The 21,913-nt window shown below is 42.2% G+C and overlaps 1 protein-coding gene across 9 annotated transcripts in view; it reads left to right on the top strand.

Moving 5' to 3' along the window:
* CEP112 (centrosomal protein 112) overlaps positions 1–21,913 on the top strand; it is a 320,619-nt gene that overhangs the window by 82,841 nt on the left and 215,865 nt on the right. For 5 of the 9 annotated variants that reach the window (XM_059878648.1, XM_059878651.1, XM_059878653.1 and 2 more), the window contains 5 exons: positions 3,216–3,427; positions 3,684–3,813; positions 6,174–6,266; positions 7,113–7,172; positions 12,706–12,785. In XM_059878648.1, coding sequence (XP_059734631.1) covers positions 3,216–3,427; positions 3,684–3,813; positions 6,174–6,266; positions 7,113–7,172; positions 12,706–12,785 — 575 coding nt within the window. The remainder of the gene's footprint in view (positions 1–3,215; positions 3,428–3,683; positions 3,814–6,173; positions 6,267–7,112; positions 7,173–12,705; positions 12,786–21,913) is intronic. The other 4 variants (XM_024981122.2, XM_059878649.1, XM_059878647.1 and 1 more) reach the window with 3 other exon arrangements.

The following is a 21,913-nucleotide window of genomic DNA, read 5'->3' as shown; positions in this document are numbered from 1 at the left end:
CATGATTCCTGGACTGTATGAACAGAGTGTGTTTTCTTCCTGGGCTGTATGAAGAGAGTGTGTTTTCTTCCTGGACTGTATGAAGAGAGCGTATTTTCTTCCTGGATTGTATGAAGAGAGCGTGTTTTCTTCCTGGGCTGTATGAAGAGAGCGTGTTTTCTTCCTGGGCTGTATGAAGAGAACGTGTTTTCTAAGAGCCTGCAAACTGCCTTCCAAGCTGCATGTGCTACTTTCCTTCCTGCCGGCAGTTAGTGAGAGTTCCTGTTGCTCCAGACCCTCGTCAGCGTTTGCTGTCAGTGTTCTGATGGGTGCAGTCTCCTTGCTGTTTAATCTGCATTTCCATGATATATGGTGACGTGTGATAGGACATCCTCTCCTACGCTTATTCATCAGCTGTATATCTTCTCTGGTAGGGTGTCTAAGTCTTTAACCCATTTTTAAATTAGGTTTTTATTTTATTATTGTTGAATTGTAAGAGTTCTTTGTATATTTTGGATAACAGTCCTTCATCAGATGCGTCTTTTGCAAGTATTTCTCCCCATCTGTGGCTTATGTTCTGATTCTCTTACTACATACTGTCTTTTGTGGAATAGATAATTTTAATCTTAATAAAGTCCAATTTGTCAACTATTTCTTTAGTGCATTGTACCATGGATATTGTATCTAAAAACTCCTTGCCAACTTAAGATAATTTAGGCTTTCCCTATGTTATTTCCTGGGATTTTTGAGGTTTTGCATTTTGCATTGAGGTCCGTGATGTCTTGTAAGTTAGTTTGTAAGATCTGTGCTACACCCGTCTTTTTGCGTTGGTTATCCGGTTGTTCCATTGAGGTCTGTGATCTCTGAGTTAGTGTGTAAGATCTGCGCTAGACCCCTCTTTTTGCGTCGGTTGGTTTTTGCGTTAGTTGTCCGGTTGTCCCAGTGCCGTTGGTTAAAGACGCTGTCTTTGCTCCGTTGTACTGCTTTTGTTTCCTTGTCACAAGTCAGGCCGTGTTTATGGGGGGCTCTTTCTGGCCTCTCTGTTCTGTTCCGTTGATCTGGTTGTCTTTTCCTTTGACAGGCCGCAGTGCTTTGATTACTGTGTCTTATAGTAAGTCTTGAAGTGGCAGTGTCAGTCTTGCAACTTTGTTCTTCTCTTTCAATTTTGCACTGGGTATTTTGTGCCTTTTGTCTCATCTCACACGCTAGTAAAGTAATGCTCAAAATTCTCCAAGCCACGCTTCAGCAATATGTGAACCGTGAACTTCCTGATGTTCAAGCTGGTTTTAGAAAAGGCAGAGGAACCAGAGATCAAATTGCCAACATCTGCTGGATCATGGAAAAAGCAAGAGAGTTCCAGAAAAACATCTATTTCTGCTTTCTTGACTATGCCAAAGCCTTTGACTGTGTGGATCACAATAAACTGTGGAAAATTCTGAAAGAGATGGGAATACCAGACCACCTGATCTGCCTCTGGAGAAATTTGTATGCAGGTCAGGAAGCAACAGTTAGAACTGGACATGGAATAACAGACTGGTTCCAAATAGGAAAAGGAGTTCGTCAAGGCTGTATATTGTCACCCTGCTTATTTAACTTCTATGCAGAGTACATCATGAGAAACCTGGACTGGAAGAAACACAAACTGGAATCAAGATTGCCGGGAGAAATGTCAAGAACCTCAGATACGCAGACGACACCACCCTTAGGGCAGAAAGTGAAGAGGAACTAAAAAGCCTCTTGATGAAAGTGAAAGTGGAGAGTGAAAAAGTTGGCTTAAAGCTCAACATTCAGAAAACGAAGATCATGGCATCGGTCCCAGCACTTTATGGCAAATAGATGGGGAAACAGTGTCAGACTTTATTTTTCTGGGCTCCAAAATCACTACAGATGGTGACTGCAGCCATGAAATTAAAAGACGCTTACTCCTTGGAAGGAAAGTTATGACCAACCTAGATAGCATATTCAAAAGTAGAGACATTACTTTGCCAACAAAGGTTCGTCTAGTCAAGGCTATGGTTTTTCCTGTGGTCATGTATGGATGTGAGAGTTGGACTGTGAAGAAGGCTGAGTGTCAAAGAATTGATGCTTTTGAACTGTGGTGTTGGAGAAGACTCTTGAGAGTCCCTTGGACTGCAAGGAGATCCAACCAGTCCATTCTGAAGGAGATCAGCCCTGGCATTTCTTTGGAAGGAGTGATGCTAAAGCTGAAACTCCAGTACTTTGGCCGCCTCATGAGAAGAGTTGACTCATTAGAAGAGACTCTGATGCTGGGCGGGATTGGGGGCAGGAGGAGAAGGGGACGACAGAGGATGAAATGGCTGGATGGCATCACTGACTCCATGGACGTGAGTCTCAGTGAACTCTGGGAGTTGGTGATGGACAGGGAGGCCTGGCGTGCTGCGATTCATGGGGTCGCAAAGAGTCGGACACGACTGAGTGACTGATCTGATCTGATCTGATTCATATCCATAAAATAATTTTCTGGGATTTTAATTGGTGTTGCATTAAATCTATAAATCAAGTTGGGAATAACCAACATTGCATTACTGAGTCTTCCTATCCATGAACATGGGCTATCTCTCCATTTATTTAGTTCTTTGATTTTTCTCATTCTTTCATCAGAGGTTTGTAATTTACCACATGTAGCTCTTGTACATATTTTATCATACTTTTTTGGGAGGGTGCTAATGTAAATAGTGGCCTTCTGGGTCACGCTCGTGGTAAAGAGCCCTCTTGCCAATGCGGTAGATGTAAGAGATGTGGGTTGAATCCCTGAGTCAGAAAGATCCCTGGAGAAGGAAATGGCAATCCACTCCAGTAATCTTGGCTAGAGAATCCCATGGACAGAGGAGCCCGACGGGCTATTGTCCATAGGGTTCCAAATAGTTGGACATGAGTGAAGCGACTTAGCATGCATGCACTTAAGCTTATATCCCCGGATCAGAATGGTGCTGTTTCAGTGAATGAATACCCGCTCATTGAACAAATGAGAGGCTAAAAGTGTACAAACATGTTAGCCTGTCTTTCATGGTAGAAAACGCTCCTTTTTTTTTTTTTTTAAATAAAAGACAGTTAATTTAGAGGTTGGTTTGGTTTTTATTAGTATGGTTTATGGTACTTTTTTTTTATATTCTTATCGCTAATCCCTTGCATTTTTCTTCAGGTTACTTAATGATGCAGAATTGTTATATTGTTATAAAGTCAGAGGCTTTCTTAACAATGAACTATTCTTTTAGAACCAGATGATCAAAGAACTGGAGTCCCGTGTCCAGCAGCTGACTGGAGAAGCGGAGAACAGTAATTTACAGAAACAGAAATTAATTCAAGAAAAACTGGAACTGGAGAGATGTTACCAGATAACATGTAATGAATTACAAGAAGTAAAGGCAAGGTATTGTCTGAGGTCAGACAACTCTCAGGTGTGGCTAAAAAAACTGACATTAACTCTGTAAGTTATTTGGTAAAATTAAAAACTTGTGCATTTAACCTTGGGAGGTTTCCAGTTTAAATGCTGCTGTTTGTTAAAATTTTTAAGTACCATTGAATATAAGAAGCATACTGTTTAAAAATACTTGATAAAAATGTGCTTACTTATTTGATGTATTGAAAGATAATGCATTTGGATTTGACTGGCTAAAAAATTCCATTTTCGAGGTTGATGATAAATGCATTGGAAGTGTATTTTATTCTTTGGTTGCTTTTAGGCGCAATACACTGCATAAAGAGAAAGACCATCTCGTCAGTGATTATGAGCAAAACCTGAAACTATTACAAACCAAGTGTGATGCTGATGTCAACCTTCTGAAAAAGGAACATGCTCTTTCTGCTGCTAAGGTATTGTAGGAGCTGGAAGCTATAGCCAGCCAGAGTCGTTATTCCCTTCACTCAGCACAGAACCGGAAGTGCCCTGTGGAAGCCTACTATCTGGCGTGTAAAGGAGTCTCCTTTGCTTAATTTAATGCTGAATGTCTAATGTATAGCACAACGCAAATCCTTAATACATTAAAATCTGCTGTAAATCAACCCTTTTAATTAAACTGATTACTAGAGTTCAGTTGTTTTAATAAAACATTTTTGACTAACTGTACATTATTACTTGAGTAACTCAAATAACTCTATACATTGTTATGTTAATAGTTAATTAATTAAGTAATCAGTAATAGTGTTAATAATGTATAGAGCTAATAGTTTGAATATAACAATAGCAATTAATATTATTATTAATATTTTGTGATCTTGGTTATACATTAGTTTTCTTGCCCTCACATGTATATGAACCTACAGACTCCCTTAGGGCACCCACCCCCTTTTGTGTCAGATAACTGAAACTTTATGAAGAGAAAATCCTATAGCTGCGGTGCTTAAGTGGTCAATTACTTGATATTTCAAGAATTATTAGGTTGGTGCAAACATAATCATGGTTTCAGACTGAATTTTAAATTATTATAACGAAACTCAAACGCATCTTTACTGATCAAAATGGGAACCAAAAAGTGAAGTGAAGTCGCTCAGTCGTGTCTGACGCTTTGCGACCCCATGGACTGTAGCCCACCAGGCTCCTCCATCCATGGGATTCTCCAGGCAAGCATACTGGAGTGGGTTGCCATTTCCTTCTCCAGGAGATCTTTCTGACCCAGGGATTGAACCCAGGTCTCCCGCATTGCAGACAGACGCTTTAACCTCTGAGCCACCAGGGAAGCCAAGGAACCACTACAATCAACACATTTTTCCCAATGAGAAATAAGTTTGTTTACTCTTATTAAAATCAGTGCTTAAAGTCTCTAAAATCAAAGCATAAAAGCTTTAAAATCAAAGCATAACAGTCAGTGCTTTGGGGTTTGATGAGCTCTTAGAAAGATGTTCTGCCTCCTGCTGGCTGTGGAAGCGTTTTCCTGCAGAAAGTTGTGAAGATGCTTGAAGAAGTGGTCGTCGGTTGGCGGGAGGTGAGGTGAAAATGGCAGATGAGGGACGCTTCGTAGCCCAGTTCCTTCAGCTTCTGAAGCACTGGTTGTGCGATGCGGAGTCAGGCGTTGTCATGGAGAATCGGGCCCTTTCTGAGCAGTGCTGGCTGCAGGCGTGGCAGTTTTTGGTGCATCTCATCGATTTGCTGAGCATATTTCTCAGATGTAATGTTGCGCAGGGATTCAGGAAGCTGTAGTGTATCAAACCGGCAGCAGACCACGAAACATGACTGTTTTTTAGTGCAAGTTTGGCTGTGGGAAGTGCTTTGGAGCGTCTTCTCTGTCCAGCCACTGAGCTGGTCATCGCCAGTTGTATTAAAATCCACTTTTAATCACACATCACAATCTGATTGAGAAATGGTTCGTCATTGTTGCATAGAATAAGAGACGACACTTCAAAACGATGACCGTTTTGACTTGTGGTCCGCTCCCGAGGGACCCACTTACCGAGCTTTTCCACCTTTCCAGTTTGTTTCAAACACCAATGACCACAGAATGGTCTACCTCGGATTCTTTGGCAGCTTCTTACGTAGTAGTAAGAGGGTCAGCTTCGATGGTGGCTCTCGATTGTCGTCGTCAACGTCCGACGACCGGCTCTTTAATCTTCACGACTCTGTTTCCTCCGTAAGGCTTCCTGGGCCGCCGCTGCGCCGTCCGGCTTCCTGCAGCTCCTCGGCCACACGTGTTGCTGTCGGCGCAAGGGTCCCTGCTGCCTTATAACTCATTTTGAACTCAAATAAGAAAATCACTCGAATTTGCTTTATGTCTAACATCTTTTCTGTAGTTTAAAATAAATATAAAATAAACAGCAAGTAATAAGTCATTAGCAAAAAAAACCATAAAATGAAAAATGTGCATTAAAATGATGTATATAACATAACCATCACATTTATTTAGAATGTGTTCCAATATCAAATGGCAAATTACACCAATGCAAAAACTGCAATTACTTTTGTACCAACCTAATAGCTATTCCAGTGGATTTGGTTTTTAAACGAACATTTAAAAAGTTTTCTGTTTACTTATTCTTTTTATATCAGTATTTTCATAACTTTAAATACTATGAATTTATATTTTCACTTTAAGGATTTTTTAACTTAAATTTTTGTAAAATTCATATTTATAGACAATTTTAATTCTAATTGAAACTTCAAGAAGAAAAACGGTAAATTTATTCAACTGGAAGTTTGTAGGATGATATAAAAATCAAAATTTCATTTTTTATTATTTTAGGCATCTGGTATGATTAAAGAGCTAGAACAGAACATCTGTCAATTAAAGCAACAATTACAGGAATCAGAACTTCAGAGAAAGCAGCAGCTCAAGGTGAGTCCTGTGCTTTTAAACAGAACAATGGCTAACAGTCACTGTCCTTTTCTGGGTGTAAACGTATAAGTGAGTGTCAGTTAAAAAGCTCAGAAACGCAGGTAACCGTTTCTGGTTGTTTTACTGCACTTATCATTTCTCATCTTACTTATTTTTACAAAAGTAAATGCTAATGTGACAAGTTAAGAAGAGCAATTTTAATTTGGACAATCTACTCTTATGAGATTAGTTTGAAAAATAAACCTTATTTAAATATACTATTATTTTAGAATAATGTCCTCTTTAAATTACTGCCCGCCATTCCTGATAGGCGCTCTCTCTTCCCTTTTCTCTTTCGCTCCTCTTGTTCATACATCTGTCTGGTGTTGGCTGCGCCCAGTGGACGCAGGGTCCTAGCTCCCTGACGGAGACGGAGCCGGGGCCACCTGCAGTGGGAGCGTGGCGTCCCGACACCAGACGGCCCGTGAATTTTAGACCCACTCTTTTTCTCCTTTGGTCAAAAAGTACCAAACCCTGATATGTGATATAACACATTATTTTCATATTGATTCATCCGATCATTTCTAAGTGGTCTCCTAACTCTGGGGGTCAGAAAGTGTCTCTCTCACTGTCACGTAAGTGCTTTTGAGAGTAGCAGCATCTTCAGTTAATGGACATTTTATGGCCTCCAGCAGAAAGCTATTCATGTCTCTGTGCTGTAGAAAACTGGACAGGCAGGGCTCACTTACTGGCAAAACCCAAATAAGTTTGTCATCAAAGAGATTGACTTGTTTCATTAGATTACTAATTTTATTGACCCTAGAAGAGATTTTAAGTATAATAAAGATAAATATGTATTATTCACAGGACCAAGAAAATAAGTTTCAAATGGAGAGAAGTCACTTAAAACGCACCTTTGAAAAAAAGGTAATATGTTTTGTGGGAAGCTATAAGCCACTTATATAGCAAATGAGGCAGTTAAGAGTCATGCTAATTTCTATAAAGCCATGCGTTCTAGACTGTATTTCTAGGTTTATTTCAGTTAGCCAGTGATCAAATTTTGCTTCTTTATTCTTCATGTTTATAAACAGCTTCTTCAGTTTGATTCTTAATTATATTGACATTAAAATACCACTTCTGTGTTTTATTTAATGAGTGAAGAGTATTATTATGTTCACCTCTCATAATAACCCTTTGAAATTATATTTTGTTTTTACTAGTTTAAAAATATAATTGATGGGAGTTATTTTTTCCTGTTGTATCATATGTATAATAAAACTCTAAATAAATAATTAACCAAAGAATATGAAACAATGAAAGAATTGTCACTGCAACTGATTAGTAAAAACAAGTCGATTTGCAGTTATTTCGTGTCGTTTAGAGTAGTGACTGCTTCTACCGCGGCGTGCTGGGCTCCCTGTTGTCAGTGGTCAGTGGGTGTTCATGGCCACCCTGTCACACATTCAGGGATCAAGGACAGAGTTCTGCAGGGTCTGTGGCTTTCAAACCTGTTTTGAATTTGTTGTTTGCTCTGTAACTGTAGGTGCGATAGCAGAGATTTTGTTGCTGCTTTGTAATTAGCAGCAATTACAATGGTAAGCTGTAGCATCCACCAAATTGGTCCGCTTGTAGAATACACACATAATGGAAAATGAGAAGAAGGTTACCCCCTCGGCTCTTAGCAGGTTGTGTGGCACAAAATCCTTAAAAGGCCGTGAAATCACGTCTGACGTGTGTGTGCCGTCCCCTCGGGTGTGTGCTGTGCGCCCTCCTGGGGAGCGGCCCCCTGGGCCCTGGGTGCAGGAGGGCTCGGGACAGGCCGCACAGCTTGCTCTCCAGGGCCTGGGGTTTCTTGTGACATGCACGGACCGAAGTATGTGCTCTTTAAAAGTGTAATAAGTTTTCTTATTGCTAAAAATTTCCCCCTGCGGTTTTAATACAGCTCAATGCAAGATATTGAATGTATTTCATGCCTACAAAATGGTATCTGAGCAGGAGAAATACTGCTTTCCCTGAAATAAGGAATTTTTTTTTGGTTTCCACTTTAGAGCTTTGCAGCTTCATAAATATTAATATTTGACTTCCCCAACGAAGACCATGTATTATCATAAGCCTCACTGCCCACCATCTGAGGCATCCACACCCTTGGGTATACCTGTTAGTCCCTGTTGGTACTGTGGGCGGGTAACTGGCTCCTGATCCGTCAGGGACCCCTCCCTGGCCTCCTGCTCTGTTACCCAGCTGGCAGCCCTCCTCCTGGGAGATGCCGTCTGCACCCCTGTGGGCCCCGGGGCCCTGGTGCCCAGAGGAGGCCACTCAGTTCACAGCGTCCAGCTGGGGGCTGGGGGACACAGAGCTGGAAGACAGTCTCCTACCGCTGTTCTTTCTGGCTGTCCGGCCACCAAGTAAACTCAGGTTTCGGACCAGCCCCCTGCCTGGTGGACACACACAGGAAGCCGTGTTAAAGATAACTCCTCCCTGGCAGCCACCTCCCCGTCCTAGTCTGCTTCACTTCAGGGAGCAGACACAGTCGCGTAATCCGGCACCTTGGTGACCATAGACTTTCCCTGTCTGTGAGCGGTCAGGTGGCCTCGCTTTTAAGTAACATTAACTAGTTCAGCTCAGTTCAGTCGCTCAGTCGTGTCTGAGTCTTTGTGACCCCATGAATCGCCGCACGCCAGGCCTCCCTGTCCATCACCAACTCCCGGAGTTCACTCAAACTCATGTCCATCGAGTCAGTGATGCCATCCAGCCATCTCATCCTCTGTCGTCTCCTTCTCCTCCTGCCCCCAATCCCTCCCAGCATCAGGGTCTTTTCCAATGAGTGTGTGTTTAAAATAACACCTTCTGTAAAGAAAAAGAAGCGTATTTGTTCACACTGCATACGTTCTAACAGTATTTGTATTGAAAGAGAATGTTGCTCAGCATGTTGCTTTTTGTTTTACACTTAATTCCATAATCTGCCCCTTTAAATTGACATCTGTTCTTCCTTCTGTATTAAACCTGTGACCTCAGTCCTTGAAGGTCTGCTGCCTCGTGCCCCCTCAGGGAATACCCTCTCTGACTCCTCTGAGGGCTGACACCAACCTCACCTCGCTCCGGGCTCTGTAACCCGAGAGCAGAGAGCGGTGCACAGGGTGTTTTGCTGTTAGGCGGTGTTACAGGTGTGCGCATTGAGTAACTGTCCTGCAAACCCAAGTTCTGAGTTATCTGTTCAGGAGGAGGAAATGCCATCTGAGTGACGTCGTTTCCTCCTGCCGATAAGAAGGCAGCGTTAGAGGCCAGCGTGCTGTGAGGTCAGAGGAGCAGCAGACGCCCCCTGGTTTAAGCCCACACATTATCTCATGGTCTTTATTGATCTCTGGTGGCTGTTGCCTGCTCCTAAGATCTCTGAACATCAAACAAATAATAGGTAGTAAAACTAAATGTCATTGTTTGATGAAGTGTCCTAATCTGTTAAATCAGGAAATGGTTAGGCTTATTGATTTTACGAGCGAGGAAACACCTGCCTCCTACAAATAACCTGCTACGTGTTTTCCAAACAGGCGCGTCCGAGAGTTAAAAGATGGTGCTGTTTACTGAAAGAAGTTCACCAGACAGATGTTAAGCATGTTTGTCCTGAAGTGTGCTGGAACTGAAGTGTCTGCTTATAACTGTTGAAATGTCTACTTATAACCATGACACATTGTCACTGTGTTGCCATGAGGTCTGATGGAGTTCAGAATTATTAGGAATGGTGCTTAGCATGTATGTAATTCTTTTAATTCGGTTAAAATAATGTAAAATTTACATAGTTTTACATATATTGTGGAGTGTTTTCCAACGACTATTGGCCTGGTTTTCTTTAGGAGGTAAGGTGTCTTGAGTGAAGCTTTTCAAAAAATGAAATTGCGCAGTGAAATGACCTATAGAAATCGTGGAGCCCACAGTGCTGAGTCTGCCCCAGTGAGAGGCAGAGGTGGCCAGGTGGTCAGGGAGTGCGGTGGGGCATCCAGGGGCCACCGGTGAACCTCCGTGGCTCCGCGCTCTTTGTGCCTTGATGTCTCCCGCCATGCATCTGTTTCCTTACGTGCAGCAAGTCTCTTTCTGTTTACACGAGCACGCCTTTTTTGATACCTTAAACTCTTACGGTGCAAGGGAGTGAAACCTCCATTTAGTAGACGTGCAGTAAATGTGCTTCCAGCTCCTTAAGCCGGTGTTTGTAGAACACTCCCATGTTGGAGAATATGTGCTGTATCTTGACTGTCTGGTTTGTGTTTTCATTGTTTAAATGATTGAAACTCGTCTTTGGTGTTCACCGTGTACAGGAGGGAAAGGACCGCAAGCGGCGGCTCTGAGGCATGCTCCCCGCTGCCAGTGGGGCCCTCGGAGGAGAGGCTGGCAGTCGCGTGGCCCCCTATCTAGAACATAGGCAGAAACCGGCAGCCTAGCCCCTAGAGCCCGTGGGCACTCGGTGCAAACATATTCAGTGGGGAGCAGACACACCCAGACCGGCAGGCCCTGTCCTCTCGCGTGGCCCCGCGTTGGCTGGGCGCTGGGCCGTGAAAGCGAACGAGGAGCCCCGGCCCAAAAGCCTGCGCAAAAGCCTGCGCGTTGGCACAGGCTCTGCCCCTCCCACCCAGTCGTCCCGCTGCTGCCTTCGAGTGCTGCTCTTGGTTTAGAAGCCGTGAGTGGGTCGCGGTGCTGGCGGCGCCGCCCGTCGGGAGTGGCAGCCACGCCTGGCGGAGGCACCGCTGCCTCTCCCGCGGTGGACAGCGCTGACGCACTCGCGACTCCGCGGAGCGCGATGCAGGCTTCTCCGGGAAGGAGGTCCTTCGGGAGCGGGGGTCCCGGACGTGTGGTGCTTGTGGGGAGAAGCGGTGTCAGAGGAAAGGGGAGGTGAGGCGGTGGTGGGGCCGACTTCACCGTGGTCAAGTCACCCCGCACGGCGCTGCGCAGGGGCTTTCCCGCCTGCCGTGGAGACCTTCCTCTCTACGCCGGCTTCTTTCGGTTCCCAAGCAGCTGATTTGGTCTGTCTGTCTACCTTCTATCTGTCTGCCTGCCTGTCTGTCTGCCTATCTACCTACCTCCCTACCCACCTATTTCACTAAAACGCCGAGGGGAAAAATGAAAGAGAATTATAATAGGAAAAAGCCAAAGAAGAAGGATTTTTGAGTTAAATAGGCTTCTGTCCAGATGAATAAATAGCTGAATATAGGTATTTTTGAGGAGTTTTGACTCAGTGTCTGAAAAAGTCTGTGACTGTGTGTGTGACTGTGTGTGTGATTGTGTGGTGGTGTATGGTTGTGTGTGTGTGGTTGTGTGTGTGGCTGTGTGTGCGTGTTGATCTCAGTCCTCTCCTGTCTCTCATGCCCCGACTTGTACATCCAGCCTCACCTGGGTGGCCGGCAGGAGAGTGCCCGGTGTCCCCACTGGTGAGTGACCTCGGGCTGGGCTCTGCACCCCAGGTGGCTCCCGTGAGGACCCTCCAGCCTTAGCAGGGCTCCCTTCCCTATTTTAGGTCCCTGCACTGCGTCCATGCTGGGGCCCACACTGGTGTGCACATCTGCACGTGCTCACAAAGAGCTTTCGGTGCAGAGGTGCTCACGTGGCCGCCGCCTCCTGGCTGCCAGCCATCTGTCAAAGGACACCACACTAGGAGAGCAGTGCTCCTGGGGGACTTCCCAGACTCAGAGGGTGGCTGTGCAGATCATTCTGGAAGCAGACGGCTTGTTCATCATAACCTGTGTGTTTGGGGAATGTGTGTGTGTGCGCTTAGTTGCTCAGTCGTGTCCGACTCTTTGTGACCCCGTGGACTGTACCCCACCAGGCTCCTCTGTCCAAGGGATTCTCCTGGCAAGAATACTGCAGCGGGTAGCCATTCCCTTCTCCAGGGGATCCTCCTGACCCAGGGATTGAACCCAGGACTTCCTGCCTTGCAGGCGGATGCTGTACCATCTGAGTCACCAGGGAAGCCAAATAGAGACATTATTTTTTGTATTCTCCTGTATCTCATTACATTACTTTCCTTTGGTTAATGTGGAATGTTAAAAAATTTCAGAAGTTCCCTTTTTGAATTTTTTTTTTTTATTTTATTTTATTTTTAAACTTTATATAATTGTATTAGTTTTGCCAAATATCAAAATGAATCCACCACAGGTACATATCAGTTTATTTTACAGGGTTTCCACATGCAGGCACATTTAAACAATGATTACCTTTGACCAGAAAGTTATTATCAGAAGAATAGTATTAAAATAATTTCATGGTAAATGATTATGGTTAACCAAGCCTCTATCTTGAAAAATCTAAATTTTATATTAATTTTATTAATATTAATAATTTATTAATAAATAATAATTTATTAATATTAAATCTAATTTTATATTAAGAATGGATTTAAGATTACTGTTTCATTGTATTTTTCCTTTGAGGAAACTTGATTTGTCTTTTAGTAAATTTTATGTCTTTGTCATGGCAGATTCACGACTTACAGAGTGAACTTGATAAGGAAAAAGAAGATGCTCAAAAGAAAATCCATAAATTTGAGGAAGCTTTGAAGTGAGTAAAATTGTAATATATTTAATTCAAAAAAATACTCTAAACTGTGAGCCAAATTAAGTGACTAAAACCCAAGCATTATTATTTTTATCATAACCTTGCTGTGGTTTAGGTTGAGTCCATTTTCCATCATGAATCTCTATTTTCAGAATTTTATTACTAGCCGATAAATTTTGTTTTTTTGTTTTTTTTTAAAGGAAAAAAATCAATTCAGCTGTTTTTAAGTGATAGGAATGTAAGAAAGAGAGCTTAGGGGTTTCAGATGCTTTCCTCCTCTTAAATGAAAACAGATTAAAAGTAACAATAACAACAATAAGATTTAGATCTTAGGACATTCAGAAGTTCCTCTGTAGATTTTTTTGGAAGGAATTTGGGTAATGATATATTTCAGTTGTTATATTTAAAAATGGACTATTATACAGGCATTGTTTAGCAAAGGTTTTTTTTTTTTATGATACCTAAGCATACACATTAAAGTATTTATATATATTTATATATTATATTTGTCTTTTCCAATCATCTACTAAGTTGACTAGGCCTTACTTATCACTAGATACTATCCTGTAGTTTTTAGCTGGAAAATACTGATGTATTCAACACATGTTGCGTTCTCACGGTGTTTCAGACAGCGTGTATAATTCCTTCCTGTGTTGTAGTCCAGTTGGGAGGATGTTCAAGCCCTTGGGCAGGTACAGTGCAGAGCCTTGAGTGAAGAGGACTTTTCTTGGAAGAAAGGTCAGGAGGGCACTTGGCCCAAGAAACTGACTTAGACAGAGAGCTTGCTCGGGCGCAGTGTGTCTAGCTGACTCCCAGGGACTCAGCAAGTTCCATTTTCTGAGCTTTGCCAAATGTCCAAAGAGGAACAATTTAGAGAAAGGCCAAAAAGAATGTCTAGGGTCACAGAGGGTGTCAGGTTCTCCCTGGGAGGGTCGCACGGCCGTCGCCTGCCTGTTGGTGCAGCGAGCCGTGTGCTGGGCCTCACAGGGTGCCAGTGTCTCTTCTGTACCCGGACCCCACGTCCCCACGTGGGAGTCAGACGAGCTCAGAGGAGAGCTGTGACGTTCATCATGCATTGTCAGATAACCATGCTTCTGCGCCAACTTGAATGTCAGCATAGCGAGGGCATCTTGCTTGTGGACGAGATGTCCTCCCTTATCCCTCCTTAATTCATTGTTTTCCTCCTCAAAATGTTGAGTCACAACCTTCTTTATTCAAGGCTCCATGTGTTCCTTTCTGTTTTGTTCTACTTTGTCTCTCCTGTGACTTCTTTACACTTTTTCTATTAGTTTGTTGATGTGCATTTATTTTATATCCATAAAGGAAGAGATGATTCCTTCAAGTAACAGTAAATCAACAAATATTTTTTTATTACCTACAATGTCTATATTTTGTAGTATCATGTGAAAAGAAATGGAAGGTTTAGAAGCTATAGCTCAAGACACAGCCCTGTTCTTAACAATTTTCTAGTCTGGCATGGGCATTTGAGGGCCGTAGCATTGTTAAGTATCAAGTTGTTGACATAAGTGCAATAGTGTGATCTTTTCATTTTCACTGTGAAAAAATCCGGAAGTCGCCATAGTTTCAATAGACGACATAATCTATTTAAGGCTTCAAGGTGTTAACCAAAACGCGAAGTTTTACTTGGAGTTAAAGAAAGCTAGTTTAGATTGTTAATAATGTTCCTTGTGGATCTGTGTCTTCCATTCCCCTTGTAGAAGATGTCTTTACTTCCACTAAATGTGTGTGTGACCTCAATGGGAGTAATCTGATCTGAAGTAGGAGAGTAGTTTATTGTGGGGTTTGCACGTCAGAGCAAACAGCACAACCTGGCTATTTCCCTGAAGGAGAATATTCTGGGGGCAACTGCTGCTGCTTTTCAGTCCAAGAATAGTGTTAGACCCAGTGGGTCCAGAGACAGCTGCATTTTTCTAGAAGAGAGGTGTATGATATGGAAATTTGTCATGATTATTAACAATTTTTTCCATAATATAAATATACACAAAGGTGAAAAATCTGATCTTTAGAATGTGGTGGCATCCATCCATCCATCCATCCATCCATTCTTTCACTCAGTAGAGTTGCTTTCCTCTGTGCATGTTGAATGTACAGAAGAGGCTGTCAGAGTTGGAGACAACATGGGAATTAATAGGCTCCTGGAAGCATGGTGCATGTGTTCAACTCAGTCTCGGGTTCGGAGCTCAGGCGACACTTCAGCCTCCGTGGGAGTGAAGAGCGGCCCTGATTTGGAGCTGGCACCTACTGTAAATGCAGCTCCGAAAGCTGATTGGCCTGCTTGTCCGTGGTTTTCAGAAAAGAAAGTTTAAATTTACTCTCCTACTACCTACAACTTTTATTCAACGCATATCCTAAACATTTTTTTTGCTTTCTATTTCATTTTTGATGCAGAAAATATTTTATAGCCCCTTGTAACTAAAAAGTATCTGAAACTATAAATGGTATGAGTTGTATGTGTTCATTTTTCAAAGATAAATAATTAAACCAAATGAGAAACTAAGTTATGAATGGAAAATTACCATAGGTAACAAAATAATTGGTGTAACTCTTCAAAAGACTAACACAAAGTATGCTTTTGAAAATTTTTTTGGAGGAGTTAACAGCTATGAACAACACATGTAGGTATCAGTACGTGTACCACATTTTGTTTCTAAGTTTTGGGTGCTGTAGAAATAACAGAGCGCTGTTCTGAGACCTCGTATCAATTGACTGTCCTAAAGCAGTCTGTGAAGCCTCCGAAGCCATCTTCTTGGCTGATAGCTTTTGCAGAGTCCTCTGTGGCAGTAAAATGCAGAACTGCTTCAAACAGGTTTATTCTGACCCATTCTAACTTTTTTTGTCTTGTCGGTTGTAAACATAAGTATTTCTACTCTGACACTAATATATCTCAACTTTCAGATTTTTAGTGCTGAAAGCGAGTGGTGGTGATTTCACCAGAACACATGACGTAGGGCCTCAGATGCTGTGGTTGTGAACGGCCCTACGGGAAGCAAGCCCTTATTCAACTGAAGCACTGTTTCCATCTGTCAGTGCCGCGTGCAGGGTACTGCACGTTGGCGCCCACAGAGCACGGGGGGCTTTCACAGAGACCCTGGGGGATTGTCGGTGTGGTTTCCCCGCTTAGCTTAACAGGAGACATTCCTGACCTTCTTTTCACAGCAGTGTGAAATAGGTATTTTGCCTCCTCCTGAGCAATGCATTGCTGGGATTCCTGCGTTGTTTGTAAAAGTAGAAATTTTGTAATAGGGGGAAACGCAGTGTTTCTGTCGCTATTTCAGGAGTTAGGGGAAGAATTATAGGCAACCCAGAAGCAGTCTGCTTGACCCTCTGAGTCCACGACGTCCTTGCAGAGCGCGGCCGCCCGAGGGCCCCTGCCGCTTGCTGCTCACCTGGCTCCCTTTGCGGCTTCCCGTCGACAGGATGCTCACAGTGCGCCGTGCTCCTCTTTGAGGGGTTTTTTCCTCTGTTCATGTATGCAGAATGAAAATCAGTGTTTTCTTCCAGAGGCTGACCCAGTAGAATGTCTTTAAAGCTATTCAGCTCTTCCTTTTGGAGAAAATCTGTCTTAGGGATTTAAATACAAAATGTTATTTTCATCCTGGGGTTTCTATCTAGAATTTTTTTTTTTTTTAGCATGTTACTGATATTTTGTAAGGCTGATTCCACTTACATAATGGTGAAGGCAGGAAAATAAATGAGTGATTTTTTTTTTTAGAGGTTACTTCAGCAAGTGAATATTTCCTGTGTTTATAATATAGAGATACAGTGAACTTACTACAAGAAACAGCAAATAAAATATCTGCATTTCTAAAACAGACTGAAATGGCTTACAGTATAAATAGAAATTAACATATGATTGAAATTAAAGTGTAATGTAAGCATATAAAGTCGGATGGGTATGCAATGAGATGAAATTGTTTCTGGATTGAAATTCCAAATCCACCTTGACCGGAACTGTTTCAGGTGGTTTTGGGGAGGCACTCGAGCTTCGTGTAAGAGTGTGGGCTCCGGCTCCAGCTCTCGTGGGTCCAGGCTCCAGCTCAGGCTACCAGCCTGTGATGCCGGGCCTGGGGCTCCATCTGTGTGCTCAGTCTTTACCTCCGTCACGTGACCTTCCTCCTGAGGCTGTGAAGAGGCTTGGGACAGTTCCTGCAGGGCACCTCCAGCAGTGTCTGCTGTGTGTGTCAGCTCTTACACTTTCTCTCTCTCTATCTTATGCAGGGGACAGACAAGTTCGTCAGAAGAGGTGATCTTACCCTGGCACGTTTTTTTTTTTAACAGCTTTCAGATCAGATCAAATCAGATCAGTCGCTCAGTCGTGTCCAACTCTTTGCGACCCCATGAATCGCAGCACGCCAGGCCTCCCTGTCCAACACCAACTCCCGGAGTTCACTCAGACTCACGTCCATCGAGTCAGTGATGCCATCCAGCCATCTCATCCTCTGCCCCCAATCCCTCCCAGCATCAGGGTCTTTTCCAATGAGTCAACTCTTCGCATGAGGTGGCCAAAGTACTGGAGTTTCCGCTTCAGCATCAGTCCTTCCAACAGCTTTATTGAAGTCTAATTCTCATCCCATAGAATTTGCTTAGTTTCACCATATAGCTCACTGACATTTAGAAATTCAGAGTTGTGCAGCGATCACTATAGTTCAGTTTTAGAAGATTCTCATCATCCCCAGAAGACTCCTCATGGCACCAAATTTTAGAAGGATAATATCATGATTGACTTTTTTTTTCCTGACCAAACAGAATAAATAATAAGGTACAAGATCTTCCATACGTTATTTTGCAGAAAATGCTAACTGGCCACTTCTCATTATGACCCTCAGTAAAAGCTGACATCACAGTGTTAAGATGTGCTTTTGCATTTTGTGGAGACCTGAGGGTGTAGCCCAATATGTTCCTTCCAGGTTAATGGTCTGACCTTTTACCTTTGATACAAGGTTGCATTTAGAAAGCAGATTCTGTGTGTGTGTGTGTGTGTGTAAATGCACTGAAAGCAACCTGGGAATGCATATGTACTTGAGTGTTTGGGTTGATGTTCATGTTTTCCTCTTTATGTTTCAGTATAGTTTGAATCTTTGCCGATGAGACTATAGTATGGTACTTTGGTAGCTTAAAACAACGGTAAAGACAAAAGAAACCAGTGAAGATTTTTGAAGGAAGAATTATAAACATTAATGATGGTTATCCTTAATTGTTGAGAATATGGGATTTAAAAATTTTTCTCTACATTTTGCATTTTCTAAAATCAGCATGTCCAGAAACTCCTCAGAGTCTTGAGGACTTTCAGCTTGCTGCAAATCCCTCAGTCAGCATGGGATAGGGCAGGCTGTGAACACAGTCTCTGGAAATACATGAGCTCTAAGTATCTGGGCCTCTTGATGAAGGTGATAGAGGAGAGTGAAAAGGCTGGCTTAAAACTCAACATTCAAAAAACTAAGGTCATGGCATCCAGTCCCATTACTTCATGGCAAATGGAAACAGTGACATTTATTTTTTGGGGCTCCAAAATCTCTGCAGATGGTGACTGCAGCCATGAAATTAAAAGATGCTTGCTCATTGGAAGAAAAGCTATGACCAACCTAGACAGCATATTAAAAAGCAGAGGCACACTTTTCCAACAAAGGTCCGTATAGTCAAAGCTGTGGTTTTTCCAGTGGTCATGTATGGATGTGTGAGTTGGACCATAAAGAAGACTGAATGCCGAACAATTGATGCTTTTGAACTGTGGTGTTGGAGAAGACTCTTGAGAGTCCCTTGGACTGCAAGGAGATCCAACCAGTGAATCCTAAAGGAAATCCACCCTGAATATTCATTGGAAGGACTGATCCTGAAGCTGAAGCTCCAATACTTCGGACACCTGATGCGAAGAACTGTCTCATTTGAAAAGACCCTGATGCTGGGAAGGATTGAGGGCGGGAGAAGAAGGAGACGATAGAGGATGAGATGGTTGGATGACATCACTGACTCAATAGACATGAGTTTGAGTAAGCTCTGGGAGATGGTGAAGGACAGGGAGGCTTGGTGTGCTGCAGTCCGTGGGGTCACGAAGAGTCAAACCTGACTGAGTGACTGAACAACAACAAGTAGTGTCTTGGGGTTTCGACTGGAAAAACCTTTTGTGTCTTTCTTATAATAAATGGACAGATGATAAGGTTGATAGTCTATTTTTTATTTTTTAGAGTGGAAGGACACCCTGCCACAGAATTTTAGGAGTGGTTATTCGGAGGCCAATAGAATACAGACTAGGAAATACAGCTTTCTAATAAGTGTCAAATTAGGATATTTTTAATGAAAGTATGAGATATTTTCCATGAAAGATGATATTACATTTTAGATATGCTCTAAGTTTTCTTCCTGTGACAGTTCACAGGTGACTCATAGTTTCACTTTGCGCTTTTCTTTTGTCAGTCTTTCTTGTAAACTTGCCTCTGGTTGTAGCTCACATATTGTGATTCTTAGTGTCAGAGCAGGTGACTGTGCAGTGGTTATCAGTCCCAAGAGAGTAAGGCTCTGGCCACTGGCTACGAGGCCCTGGGGAGAACTCCAGCTACCCGGAGGAAGGCAGAGGCCCTCCCAGCGCTGGCCACCAGCAGGAGTCCAGGCGTGCCCGCCAGCCGCGTGCCCTGGAGTCCCCAAGAGTACCTCACGGTCAAGCACTGAATGGAAGCAGGCTTCGCTGACACAGAGAAGAGTTAGAGAAGAACAAAAGACACGCAGACATGGTGGTCAACCCTACTCCCGTAAAATTTAAAAACTAATTGCATTGTTTAAAGATTTTAATTATAGGTGGTTGATATGTCTACACTATGTCATTTTCAATATTAAGAGTAAATAAATTTATTCAATTAATTATACCTTTATTTACATAATAGCTTTTAAGTCTGTATAAAATTATTGTAAATAAATGTCTAACAATGTGTTATTTAAAATTTAAAAAATGAAATAAGCATGGCTATGAAATGAAGCCTCCATTTAAAAAAAAGCTTAGTTGACCTACAGTATTTTGTTAGTTTGGGTTGTACAGCCTAGCGACTTGTGTTTTTGCAGATTATCCCCCACCATAAGTTATTATGAGATGAGGGCTGTGATTTCCTGCGCTACCCCTGTATCCTTGTTGCTTACCTACTTCATACATACTAGTTTGTGTCTCTTAATCCCATGCCCCTCATTCTCCCCTCCCCTTCTCTTCTCCCCTTCACTAAGGACAAGTCTGTTTCCTCTATCTGAAAGTCTGTCTCTGTTTTGCATATGTGTTCATCTGTATTATTTTTTAGATTCCACATATAAGTGAGGTCATACAGTGTTTGTCTTTCTCTGACTGATTTCACTAAGCATAATATTCTCCAGATCCTGCCATGTTGCTGTAAATGGCAGAATATCGTTCTTTTTAGTGGCTGAGTAGTACTCTGTTGCCACATCTTCCTCATCCACTCATCATCTGTTGATGGGCCCTTGGGTTGTTCCCGTGTCTTGGGTATTGTAAAGAGTGCTGCTATGCACACTGGGGTGTATGTGTGTTTTCGCTTTTTCTGTGTACCCAGGAGTGGAATTGCTAGATCAGATTGTAGTTCTATTTTTATTCTCATTTGTGGAAGAGAATTTCAAAGTGAGCATATATTCATCCATTCTACTGTCAGTATCCATTTGAGCAGTTTCTACGTTTCGGATGTTAGTAGCTGTGCTGTGAGGAACGTGCTTATTCCCAGTTATTTACCTCCCTCCAGTTTTCAGGTTGTGCCGAGTACGACGCAGCTCCCGGGAGCGTGTGCCTTTAGACTGCAGTGGCATTGTCACAGAGCTGACTGAAGCTGGAGGGTTCGGGTTGGTTTGGCACCAGAGGGGAGCTGTTGGAGGATTTGCTCACTTTTACTTCACCCTGGTGGAGGTTTGAACCTCTGATTCTGAAAACGCAGTGTATCAACTCTGTGTAGGAGGATCTAAGACACAGGGGATCTGGTTCATGGACCCGTTAGCTGGTGACGGAGTGACTAAAATTGAGCTAGTATTAGAGCGAGGAAAGAATGTGAAAACGTCTTAAGGGCTAATTTTACCATAGTCTTGATTTTCACAGATATTCCTCCCTCCCATAATGGATTTCTGTTATTGATAATTGGCCTTTATAGAAAATGCATAATTTTATTTTCATGTACCATTACCCACAAGTACAATTTCACTTGCACACAGAACTGTTAGAAAAAATTCCTGATGTTTTCTAAAATGATTCACAGTGTTCTTGAATTATATTTTTATTTGACCTGTTTTGAAGCCAACTCTCAATGCTAGTGATGTTCAGCAAATGTTCACCATCTGGTTTATTGAAAGTTATTCTTATACAAAAATGAACAGCACCTGTTCTTTTTGCCTGGCTTTATCTATAGTTTTGTTTTTTATTAAATAGTTTTGGGGTGTTATTTTTCCAACACACTGACATATGGCTTTATAAAAACACAGTGTTTACTTTCTCAATATACATAGATTCATAATCTCTCCTTACAGTGGGAAGTAGACTACCCTAAAGTTATATTTTTAAACACAGATGGAAAAGCTTTCCTATAAGGTTCTTTTAAATCGCCTTCGTTTATCTCTGATTGTGTGTGTGTTGTCATAAATCAACATTTATAATATTAGTAGGAACAGGGATTAATCTTCAAATAAGCATGCCTTAGAGTAAAGATAGTAAAACTGCAGTGTTATAATGGCAGTGTTTTTGTACTTTTATTTGCTGGAGACTAATCTTAAAGAAGATTTAAATGGAATACTAAACAATCTTGTGATTATTCAAAGAAGTGGACTACATGCTGATGATGTTTGTTTTTCATTTGAACAAGGCTTACTGCAAAAATCTGGATAAAGATACATTCAAAGCAGGTAGTTTTGCAGTTTGCCCCAGAGGCTGGAAGTTTGAATTTTGGTAGAAAGGCAGAGCTTGTTTAAATCCAGTCTTGTGTAGGGATTTTAAAGTACGGCTGAATAGTATAATTCCAAATTTAGTTTTCTATATTGCTGAAGTGAGAAGCTGTGGCTTCGTCATTTTGTTTGTAAGTTTGGTTTTTTAAAAAAAAATCTCTAAGAATTAATAGTGATATATACTTTAAAATAGAAAAAAA

The sequence above is a fragment of the Bos taurus genome, chromosome 19 (genome assembly GCF_002263795.3).
Source record: "Bos taurus isolate L1 Dominette 01449 registration number 42190680 breed Hereford chromosome 19, ARS-UCD2.0, whole genome shotgun sequence".
In the NCBI taxonomy this organism is placed as follows: Eukaryota; Metazoa; Chordata; class Mammalia; order Artiodactyla; family Bovidae; genus Bos; species Bos taurus.
Note: the sequence above shows the minus strand (reverse complement) of the source record. Positions and strands in the feature narration are given on the sequence as shown.